Source organism: Panthera leo, chromosome A1 (genome assembly GCF_018350215.1).
Source record: "Panthera leo isolate Ple1 chromosome A1, P.leo_Ple1_pat1.1, whole genome shotgun sequence".
NCBI lineage: Eukaryota > Metazoa > Chordata > Mammalia > Carnivora > Felidae > Panthera > Panthera leo.
This window is the reverse complement of record NC_056679.1, coordinates 209230903-209243255: the sequence shown is the minus strand read 5'-3', so window position 1 is coordinate 209243255 and position 12353 is coordinate 209230903. Positions and strand designations below refer to the sequence as shown.

General features: G+C 34.9%; 1 protein-coding gene and 1 non-coding gene across 6 annotated transcripts in view; one reads left to right on the top strand and one right to left on the bottom strand.

Annotated features, from left to right (window-relative positions):
• Positions 1 to 12353, top strand: part of NIPBL (NIPBL cohesin loading factor) — a 200167-nt gene that overhangs the window by 165490 nt on the left and 22324 nt on the right. For all 5 annotated transcript variants that reach the window (XM_042951844.1, XM_042951836.1, XM_042951868.1 and 2 more), the window contains 4 exons: positions 6158 to 6266; positions 7795 to 7931; positions 11959 to 12099; positions 12220 to 12313. In XM_042951844.1, coding sequence (XP_042807778.1) covers positions 6158 to 6266; positions 7795 to 7931; positions 11959 to 12099; positions 12220 to 12313 — 481 coding nt within the window. The remainder of the gene's footprint in view (positions 1 to 6157; positions 6267 to 7794; positions 7932 to 11958; positions 12100 to 12219; positions 12314 to 12353) is intronic.
• LOC122203026 lies at positions 9166 to 9267 on the bottom strand. The gene has a single exon (XR_006195028.1). It is a non-coding gene; the product is annotated as a small nucleolar RNA U13 (small nucleolar RNA).

Sequence of the window (12353 nt, the reverse complement as noted above, 5' to 3'; positions counted from 1 at the left end):
GCAGCTGCAGTTGGAATCACTACCCGTTAAGCTTATGCGAATCCACTGTCATTCCCCAAGATCCATCTGTCTACTGCCCAGGCCGAATGAGCGAGCTGAATGAGAATCTGGTGGGAATTATCATCCTTGCATCCTTCCAGTCTTTGATGATAGCACTAATCTCAATAGTCCCTGGTGTAATGTAGTATTTTGACTTACTATTTTCCTGGTTCATGGTTTCCACTTGGCCTTTCCCACCGTAATAACCCTCACTACACAGATCAAAGAACCAATGTAGGAATTCTGTCAACTGCTGAGTATATTTATTCCAATTTTGTGTTTTGGTGCTTGGAAATAATCATAAGATGAGTTTGGGGATCCAGTGGACTCACTCTGGAACAGACAAGAGTTATACCTCCATTGACCACCAGACCTCTAACCACCCACCCTTCACTCTGAGCCACAGCGATCTTTAGGGTCTCTTGGAATTAGTGTCAGTTCAGAACCAGCATCTAATAATCCCTAAAAGGTCTGATAATTTCCTTTTCTCCAATGTACAGTTAACCTGATAAAGGACCATAGGTCCTTTTGGGGAAAGTTGGGGAAAAGATTAGCAGTATATTTTCCATAGAATATGGGGCTCCTTCCTCAAGAGGATTTCTCAGAGAATGCTATGGACTGAATGTTTATATGTCTCCAAACTTCATATGTTGAAGCTTAATCCCTAGTGTGATATTAGGAAGTGGAGCTTTTGAGAGATCATTAGGTAATGAGGGTGGAGCCAGCATGAATCAGAATAGTACCCTCCTAAGAAGAGACACAAGAGAGATCTGTCTGCTCTCTGCCAAATGAGGACATAAGAAGACAGCCATCTGCAAGCCAGAATGAGGATCTTCATCGGAATATGCTGGCACCTTGATTCCAGAACTATGAGAAATAAATTTCTGTTGAAGTCACCTACTATGTGGTATTTGTTATAGCAGCAAAGACAGAAATTGGAAGCTAAGACCAAGCTAAGACAGAAATTGGAACCAAAAGTAAGATGCTGCTGAAACAAATAATGTGAAAGTGGCTTTGGAATTGGGTAATCAGTAGAGACTAGCAAAGTTTTGAGGTGCATGCTAGAAGAAGCTGATACCGCTATGAAGAGACATTTAAAGGCAGTTCTGATGAGGGCTCAGAGAGAAAAGCTGTAGGGAAAGCTTTTGTCTTCTTAGAGAATAAATACAATCTTGTACAGAATGTTGGTAGAAATATGGACAGTAAAGGCCATTTTGATAAGGTCTCAGGTAGAAATGAGGAACTTGCTATTGGACAACAGAGAAAAGGCAGTCCTTGTTATAAAGAGGCAAAGAACTTGGCTGAGCTGTGTTCTTGTTGTAGTGTTTTGTGAAAGGTAGAACTTCAAGCATGAAATTGGATATTTAGCTGAGGAGATTTCTAAGTAAAGTCTTTAAGGAGCAGTTTCATTTCTGTTTATAATCAAATACCGTCTCTGTCTCTGTCAACCAGTGAATGGATAAAAATAATGATATAGCCTCACAATTTAATAGTAGTCACATCGTAAAGAAACAAACTGATGATACATACAACTTGAGCACAATAAAAATATTATGCAGAGTGAAGGAAGCCTTACACAGAACAGTACATATTCTGATTCCATCTATATGAAGTTCTAGGAGAGGCAAAATTAATCTGTATCTGAAAAACTCAGAAGAGCGATTGCTGGGTTCAGAGATTGACTGGAAAGTAACATGAAGGAACTTTCTTTTTTTCTTTCTCTCTCTCTCTCTCTCTCTCTTTCTTTCTTGCTTTCTTTCCTTTTTAATGTTTTATTTATTTTTCAGAGAGAGACAGAGAGGGAGTGGGGGAGGGGCAGAGAGAGAGAGGGAGATGCAGCAAAGCAGGCTGTAGGCTCCAGACTGTCAGCATAGAGCCCTATGTGGGGCTCAACCCCATGAACTGTGAGATCATGACCTGAGCCGAAGTCAGGCGCATAACTGACTGAGCCACCCAGGTGCCCCAACATGAGGGAATTTTCAGGGATAATGGTAATGGTCTATATTAGTGGTTCTAAAAGTTACTGAGATTACCTGCAACTTGTTAGAAATATGAGTTCTAAGGCTTTACCTCAATAACTCTAAGGTGGGCCCATCATTCTTGTGTTTTAATGGTCTCTCCAGATGATTCTGATATAAGCTAAAGATGTAGATCACTGTTCTGTATTTTTTTTTTTTTAAGTAAGCTTCACACCTAGCGTGGAACCCAGCATAGGGCTTGAACTCACAATCCTGAGATCAAGACCTGAGCTGAGATCAAGAGTTGGACACATAACCAACTGAACCACCCAGGCGCCCCTTTTAATGTTTTTTGTTTTTTTATGATCTGTATCCTGATAGGAGTTTGAGTTGTAATGATGAATGCACTTAACAAAACTGAGCGAATATATAAGTCATTTCATGTAAATTTTATCTCGAAAAGGAAAAGGAGGGGGGGAGTATATTGTCTATAATTTACTTCGCAATGTATTAAAAATAAGATGTATAAAGATGTGCGTATGTACACACATCTTTGTATGATATACATGCATTTATGCATGTGTAAGTGTAATGCTGGTTTAACATCAGTGTGTGTGTGTGTGTGTGTGTGTGTGATTTAACACTAAAGAAGAAGAAATAAGTAGTCATTTCAGGGACACAGGGAAATTTTTTGATAAAATTTAATGCCTTTGAATGATAACTTCCAATAAGCTAGGAATAAAATATGACAGAGTAACTACAAACTAAAATGAAAATCATGCAAAATGGAAAAATGTTCAGAGAGATCTCATAAAAAAAGAAAAAAAAAATAGTCATCAGGGGCCCCTGGCTGGCTCAGTAGAGCATGTGGCTCTTGATCTCAGGGTCATGAGTTCGAGCCCCACATTGGGTGTGGAGCCTGCTTAAAAAAAAGAAGAAGAAAAAGAAGAATACCATAAAAAATGAAAAAGAAAGGAAAAAATAGTCGTAAATATGTTGAGATGATTGTAAAATATATGTGGAAAAGCAAAGAACTGAAGACAGTTGTCATGTCTGAAAATGCAGGAGCACTACCTTGCCTTACAAAATATAAGGACTTAGTTTTAAGGATACAGTAGTTAAGATAGTGTGGTACTAAATGGACCAAAGGAACAAGATGCAGAGCCCAGAAATCAGCCTCCACATAGAAGGGGTATACTCACTATAAAACAGAAGTGGCACTGCAGTTAATGGGGGGAAAGATAGACTTATCAGTAAATAGGGCTGGGAAAATTGGCTTATCCATAAGGAATTTTTTTTTTTTTTTAGATAGAACTACCTTATGACCCAGCAGTTGTACTGCTAGGAATTTATCCAAAATATACAGAAATGCTGATTTGAAGGGGCCCATGTACCCCAGTGTTTTATAGCAGCACTATCAACAGTCACCAAATTATGGAAAGAGCCCAAATGTCCATTAACTGACGAATGGATAAAGAAGATGTGGTGTGTACACACACACACACGCACGCACACACAATGGAATACTACTTGGTGATGAAAAAGAATGAAATCTTGCCATTTGCAACAACATGGGTGGAACTGGAGGATACTATGCTAAGCAAAATAGTCAGAGAAAGACAGATATATGATTTCACTCGTGGAATTTGAGAATCTCAACAGATGATCATAAGGGAAGGAAAAATAAGATAAAAACAGAGAGGGAGGCAAACCATTAAGAGACTCTTAAATATAAAGAACAAACAGAATTGCTGGGCAGGGGGTGTTGAATGGGTAACAGGCGTTACTGAGGATACTTTTTGAGTGCCGGGTGTCATATGTAAGAGATGAATCACTGGGTTCTATTTCCGAAGCCAAAACTACACTGTATGTTAACTAACCTGAATATAAATTAAAAAAGAAAGAATTGATTTCTACTTTAACTCAGTAATCACATCATATAGATTAAAGAAAATCTTTAAAACTTTTAGAAGAAAATATATGTGAATATATTTTTGACCTTTCTGTAGGGAAAGATTTCTAAAGGATTTCTTAAACAAGTTCCAAAACCATTAACCTTAAAAGATTGATGAATTTCATTGCATTAGAATGAAGTACAATTTTTTAATCAAAAGACATCTTAACACAAGTCACAAACTAGGAAATGGTATTTGGTACACATGTGTAAGAAAGGATCCTTAGAGTATGTGAAGAACTCCTCTCCTACAAATCAACATAATTTTCCAAGTAGGAAAATAGGTAAAAGTCATGATTAAGCATTTCATACAAGAAATAGCATATATGGCCTATAGGGTGTTCAACCTCGTTATTAATATGGGAAATACAAATCAGTACTATATCTTACACCCATTTCATTGGCAAAAATTGAGAAATCAGGTGATAACAAATGATGGAGAAGAGATGGATTAAACAATATCTCTTTACTACTAACTGAGAAAATACAACCAAATTGAAAAAATATAGCATTATTTCATAAAGTTAACATTTATATATCCTGTGACCTAGCAGTTCCACCTGAAGGTATATACCCAAGAAAACCTCGCATATGTGTGCCAGGAGACAGATAAAAAGAGTGCTCGTGCCACTAAAAAAGTGTAATTAACCTGTCTTCAGAATAGATCAATTAATTGCAATATTGACACACAGTAGCTGTTGTATAGCAGTTCAAATGAATAAAATGTAGTCATTTGCAACAACCTGGATTACAGTTAGGGACATAATGTTGAGTGAACAAGGCAAGACTACAGAAGACTACGTCCACTATAATACCTTTTAGAAAGTTGAAAATGAAGCAAAATTATGAACAGTATACAGCTGACACCATTTTTTAAGCAAAAAAAAGTTATAAAATTCCTGATAATGGTTACCTTGAAGTGAAACAGAAAGATGGAATAAGGGAAAGGGGAGTGCATTGGGAAATAAAGGTTTATGGAAATGTTCTTGAGTTGGGTTCACAGTAAGTAAATCAATTAAAAGGGCACATAGCAATATGTATTTATACTATTGTGTACACTTTATATCTTGGAGAGGAAAAAACAAGAGGGGATTATTTTCTGCTCCTGCCTGGAAGAGGCTAGCATGCAGTTTTAATAGCTGCTTAAGGAATTGAGTTATAGAGCAGGACAAGGAGAATTTGCTGTACAGAGAAAAAACTAAAAATTGAAATTTTCTTTATTTCTTTAATTTGAAGAGGATGAGGGCAGTGTATGCATTATGTTATTCTGATTGCTGTCAACTGTTTTAATCATTCATGCATCTTGTAGTGAAGGTTTAAACTTGAGCTTTCCAATATTAGCCACATGTGTTTTTTAAACTTAATTTGAATTTTTATTTGTATTTAATTTTAACTCCTCAGGCGTACTAGCCACATTTCATGTGTTCAGTAGCTGCATTTGTCTTGTGGCAACCATATTGGACAGCACAGATACAGAACATTTCCATCATTGCAGCAAGTTATATTGGACAGCACTGGAACTCTTCATGAAAATCACATATACACTTCAACTTCTTTATAGCCCAAAGTTGTATTTGCTAATCTGTATTAAGAAAACATATACCTTAGATGACTTTACAACTGACCTGTGATTGTAAAAGTTTGAATTGGTTTTACTTTTTGGCCATAGTTAGACCGATCTTTTCTCCTCATCTCATCATTCCCAACACTTTTCTAACATTGTTTATTAATAGTTTGGCAAAGGATAATACAGAAAAGAAATCTAGCCTATGTTTTATAATTTTAAAATTTAAGATGCAATTCAGATGAAGTTATAATTATATAGGAAGTATAATTAACTCTTACTTTTTTGAGATATCAAAGGATTTGAAATAATGAGGAATAGAATTCTAATTCTTCAAAATATTTCAACTAGCATTGGGCATTAAGGAAGGTCACCTTTCTCATTTCTCTCATATCGTATCTCAGTTCCTACACACAGCAATTTAAATACTCCATACTAACATCGCTTGAAAGTATTTATAAATTACTGGTTTATAAGATATTTTAAAACATTTGCTATATATTTTTGTTTATTTGCATTTTCCATATTGTTAATGACAAATTGAAAAGCTTATTACTTATGGACACATTTAATGCGTTTATATTATTATTGCCTAATGAATAATTATACTGGGATTTTTTTTTTATATATATACATATATAGTTGTTGAAGTCCGAAGAGGATTCCTCATATAAACCTGTGAAGAAAGCTTGTACTCAACTTGTTGATAACCTAGTTGAGCACATTCTTAAATATGAGGAATCTCTAGCTGGTAAGACATTTTATATATTGGTCATTAAGTTGATTTTATAAGATATTTTAAAATACTTTGGGCACATTTCTCAATTTTGCCTCTGGTTCTGCTTAGCCTAATAATTAACTACTTCACTTTTAAATGAAGGTGGGTTTTTTTTGTTTGTTTGGTTGGTTTTTTTTTTTGTGTTGTTGTTCATTTGGTGTTACATCCTAGATTATATTGTTTAGGTTAACTAAGATTACCTAGAGCAGTATAATAAAAGCCTAGGCCTCATCTCTTCTACATATCTTTTAGATGTCATGTTGTACAGACGTAAAAGTCCAGGGGCTAATATGTATTTAGTTAGTTGCACTCATCCTAAAACTGTTTGGTATCTTTTAAATGATAAAAAACTTTCTCTCAAAATGAAACTGTTTTAACTATTATAAAAATGTTTTTAAAAGATTTGTAGTACATTCCTAATATCATTTATAATTGTTATGTAAAATGTGCTTAATCTTGAGCTAGATAAAGCAGCTAATATTTTTTAAATTGACAAATTCCTTAAATGCTTAATATTTTACATTATCTATTACATTATTTAACAGTCACAAATCTGAAGCTATTAATCAGATTATAAGTAAATATATAAAACTGTAAAAGCTATAATTGATAATCTCTCACTTAAAGCACCCAAGACTAACATTACTTCCCATCTCTTAATGTACATTGATGAGGAACAATAGTCAGCCTTGGTCATCCTCCAGAATTGGGGGCCAGTTGCCTCTTGCAGAGGTACCATGATGGCACCTAAGGAAATTGTTGGTATCCTTTATATTTTTATGCCTTTTTTTTTTTAACTTTTTTTTTCATTTTCCATGTGTACCTCTTTTTCTTTTTATCTCCTAGTTCTGTTTCCCTTATTTTTGCCTCTCCTAGATTTTAAGGGTGATACTGTTGTCACTTAATGTTGAAAATTGTTAATCTCTTCTAAAAACTAATTTGCCTCCTAAGAACCATTGTATCTCCTAACTAACAGCATTTTCCTCCCACTGGAGCAGCAGTGGGTTTACCTTTCTGATGTAGCCCTGGTCCAGCTTCTTAATTTGTCACTCCAGTCTTTTAACATTCTTCTCCCGCTGCAGCTTTGCTTTTTTCCCAGTGCCTTCAAACACGGTATCACCTCAGCTAAATTGCTTTTGTCCTGCTTTGCTAACTTGCCCATACTGACTTCCATCCATTTTTAGATATAAGAAACACCATGTTTATTCCCAAAAGCCCATTCCTAAACTTCTTAACTCATTCTATTTTTTTTAACTTCAGTCCTCCACCACTCAGTGTAAAATTTGCCTTGCATAATGGAGCCTCTTTGGTCTTTTATTCTTAATGTATGTAATATGTATAATAAAAAAAAATGTAGGAAGTCTAGTATCATAAGAAATGCTAATCTTTTACTGAAGTATGTACTGAATCAGTTCAGGGGATAATATTGAGTAATTTAAATAATCTGTATAATTTCCACTGCCTTGTCGTATTTTAGTATCTTATTTCTCTGTTTTTCCAGACTCTGACAATAAAGGTGTGAATTCTGGAAGATTGGTAGCTTGCATAACCACTTTGTTCTTATTCAGCAAAATAAGACCTCAGCTCATGGTTAAGCATGCCATGACTATGCAGCCATACCTTACCACTAAATGTAGTGTAAGTATAGAGCTGTCCTCTTTTTTTATGTCTTACCATGTAGTATTTTAAATTTAGAATTCACATTGTGTCATCCACATTTTAAATGATCGACTGTGTCATGTACTCAAATATATGTTCTAATATTTGTGGCAAGTTATATAAGACATCATTTTTCTGATATATTAAAAATGAAGTTCTGACTTCATTTCTCCATAAGCTCCTCAAGTTAAATGCTTATTAAATGCTTCCTAAATGTTGTAACTATTGTTAAGACCTCAAGAGTGAATGAGGCAGAGTTCCTCTCACTGAGAAATTTACTCTTTTAGATTCTGAATTTGCTTTTCATTTGTCATTTCAATATATTTTGAGTATATTTATTTTCTAATACATTAGTAGGTTGAATATGGAAAATCTAGTATATCAGAGATGTTAGGTGGCTGTTTTAAATTAATATTGCACATACTCTGTTATTCTAAGATAAAATGTGAAAATCAAATAAAACATTGCTTATATAAAATAATCCAGCAGTTTATATGACAGCATGGTGAGTTAAATGGCTTGTTACAAACACTAAATTTTGAAATATTCTAAAAACTTTAAAATGTAAAGTTTTTTTTACTTACTATGTCCCCAGTGTTCCTAAGGAGCTAATTTTAACTGTTTTCTCTACAAGATTTGTTTTGCTGCTATGGTCTGGTTTTCTGGTGATCTAAATTAGGAAGTTCTAGATGAAAAACCTCAGGATGTCCTGAGAAATTTTAAGAACCAGAAGATAAATATATATAAAAACAACATTATAATAATTTCTGACACCCTAATTCTATCTTTAGGGTTTGTATTAAATTCAGAAATAAATTGATTAATATGTATTCTATGGCCAATAATAATGGCTAATATTTATTGAACACAGTACCAAATACAGTGAAAAATTTTATATACATTATATCATTTACCTTGTGAAGTATTATCATTATTATCTCAGCTCTACAGATAAGGAACTGAAGCTTTGAGAATATAAATAACTAGCCCAGTACCACACAGCTGACCAGTCCCAAAGCTAGAATTCAACCCCATGTCTGTCTGCTTCTAGGACTATAACGAAACTTGCATAAATGGCCCTTGTTTGAATCAGTATTTTTTTTTTTTAGCAAGATTACTTTGAAAACATTTTGTGTAATCTCTGTGTGTGTGTGTGCGAGTGCGAGTACGAGTGCACACACTCGCATGCAGACATACATAAATGTTTTTATCACGTCAGATGGGTAATGTGCCAAGGTCGTAACAAGGTTTGAGAGGCACATTTCACATAATACCATGAACACCCAATCATCACACTTATGAACTACAAAAGGATCTATAAATATATTTTTTATTTGACCCTGTAAGTATGCCAAAAGGAAGGATGAATGTTGGAAAGTTTTATACACACACGAAGTTTTTATATAAATAAGGCCATCTCCTATGTGTTAGACACATTTAAATGTTTGTTTTTTGTACCCTACCTCCATCTTTATTCTTCTTCACCTCAGGAGAAACAACCTGGATTATCCTACATACTATATCCATGCTTCTGTAATTGTGCACATGCACACATATATAACTGGTTGACTGGGTTTTTAAAAATCAGGTTATGGAGTGCCTAGGTGGTTCAGGTAGTTAAGGGTCAGACTCTTTGATTTTGGCTCAGGTCATGATCTCATGATTCATGGGATCCAGCCCTGTGTCGGGCTCTGGGCTGAAGGTGCAGAGCCTGCTTGGGATTCTCTCTCCCTCCCTCTCCCTCTGCCCCTCTTCCGCTCATGTTCTCTGACTGTCTCAAAATAAATAAACTTTAAAGAATCCGATTATGTTATATACCTATCATACATATCCGTATTGTATGTGTATAGATTATCCGTTTTATGGATATTCTATGATACATTTAGCCATTTCCCAATTTGGCAGATATTTACATTGTTGCCTATTGATAGGGACTACAAAACAATGCCTTAACAGACATTCCTATTCATATACCTTTAAATACTGTGCTTTTTATTCTTTGGGATACATCCTACGGGATGGACTTGCTAGATTAAGGGAATGTTCTTTTGGTTCTGGTTTTGGGTTTTTAATAGATTTTTCCTGATTGCTGGTGGACTTGTTTTAGAGCCTCTTTGGAAACCAGTGAAGGACCATCTGTGTCATTTTTATACTCTTTGCCAGTCAGGTGCAAAGCAATAGTTCATTTTGCTTCATTTTCCCTTCCTTGATTTCCAAGAAGATTGAGCATCTTTTTTATGATATTAACCAATTGTACTTAATTATCTGTGATTTGACTGTATGTGTACATGTATATTTATATGTCATTTGACCATTTTACCTTTGAATGGTGGGGCTTTTTTTCTTTCCTTTTTTTGGAAACTCTTTAGTCTAAATTTTTTAGATGTTGAAACATCTTATGTTATAATCATTTCAGATATTTATCTTCATATTATGTTCTTTTGTTCTTTTCCTTCACGATTTCCGTCTTTAAATTTTTCTTCTAGATTTTAAGATACTTTTACTTGATTTTCTAGGCTGATAAGAGTAATTCAAAGTAAAATTTTAGCTGTGATTCTCAGATGAATTTATTTTGACAAAAACTCTTCGTTCCCTAGACCCACTGTAACTCATCCCTTGTTGCTTAAAGCACGTGGGAGTGGGAGACAGCAAGGAACGGCAAGGTTTCTGTGCTACTTAGAAGTATTCATCTTATTTTTTTTACTTAATCCTATGGGTATGATGAGAGGATGGATGAATGTCAGGTGGGCACGTGTTAATCAGCTCAAAAAAGTTCAAAATGAATGTCAGTAACCTGTTGCTAAGAATAAAGAGTGATTAACTTGACTAAATAAAAACATATATTGAATGTCTTCACAAAAATAACTAGTAACTGGTTGCCTTGGGGCAGGGGTGCTGGGTAACGAGAGGATAGGGGGGTGGGAAAGAGATTTTTTTTTTTTGGAAAGAGACTTTATTATAAATTCTTTAATAAACTTTTGGTTTTTTAAAATATTCTGCCTATTTTTTAAACTGCTTAGTTTTTAATAAAAGTTTTAAACTTTTTTAATATTAAAATTTAATTTTTCAAATTTTAAAATAAAGAAGTCTTATATCTAGTTCTGGGATTCTGTATTTTCATCTGTCATAAAAAGGGTTAACAGAAGACTTCTCAACCTGAGCACGATTGACATTTAGGATTGGATTATTATTCTTTGTTGTCAAGAACTGTTCTGAGCATTACAGGATGTTTGTCAGCATCCTTGGCCTCTGTCCACTGGATGCCAGTAGTACCCCCCAACTCCCCTCTTGGGGCAATAAAAATGTCTCCAGACATTGCCAGATATCCCATGGAGACACACTCACCCCCAGTTGAGAACTACTAAGTTAACATACTCCAGTTTGAAAAATACTGATCTTAAAAAACAGTATCAATCTTGGTAAAATACTCAGTTAATAGTTAAACATCTTTGTTCAGAATTGGCTTGGATTAACGTTTTAGGGGAAAAAAAGAGTAACTGTACCATTGTGATTAAGTGACCGAAAGGTTACATGGTAACTTAGTGGCAGAGCTAGAATCCAGGTTCCTGATACTGGCTTATGCTCTTCCTTACGTAGGTTAAAAAAAACTTTTTAAGTCTTTTTTGGGGACGCCTGGGTGGCTCAGTTAAGTGTCCGGCTTTTGGTTTCATGTCAGGTCATGATCTCACAGTTCATGAGATCAAGCCCTGAATTAGGCTGTGCGCTGACAGCACAGAACCTGCTTGGGATTCTCTGTTTCCCTCTCCCTCCTTCCCCTGCCGCCATCCCTGCCCCACTCACTCATTCTCTCTCTCTCTCTCTCTCTCTCTCTCTCTCTCTCTCTCTCTCTCTCAAAATAAACATTAAAAGTAAAGCATCTGGTAGTCTTTTTTTTTTTTTAACTGAAACTTGACATTCATAATACCTCAACCCTCAAATTCATAAAAGTGTATAAACTTTCTTGTCAGACTCTGATATTCATAAAACACTGATTTTATCCTTGTAGACACAAAATGATTTCATGGTTATCTGCAATGTTGCAAAAATCCTGGAGCTGGTTGTACCACTGATGGAGCATCCAAGTGAAACTTTCCTTGCTACTATTGAAGAAGATTTAATGAAGCTTATCATCAAATATGGCATGACTGTAAGTATTCAGTGTACCGTCTCTATTGATTAGTATAAAATTCACAAATGCTAGCTAAATCATATGGTTTACTTTTGTCTTTAACTCTTGCCTAAATGGTAACATTTTTTTATCTTTTAGGTAGTGCAACATTGTGTGAGCTGTCTGGGAGCAGTTGTAAATAAAGTGACACAAAATTTTAAATTTGTGTGGGCCTGTTTCAATAGATACTATGGTAAGTTCAGTGCCTGGGCTTTGAAATTATTCTGATAGAT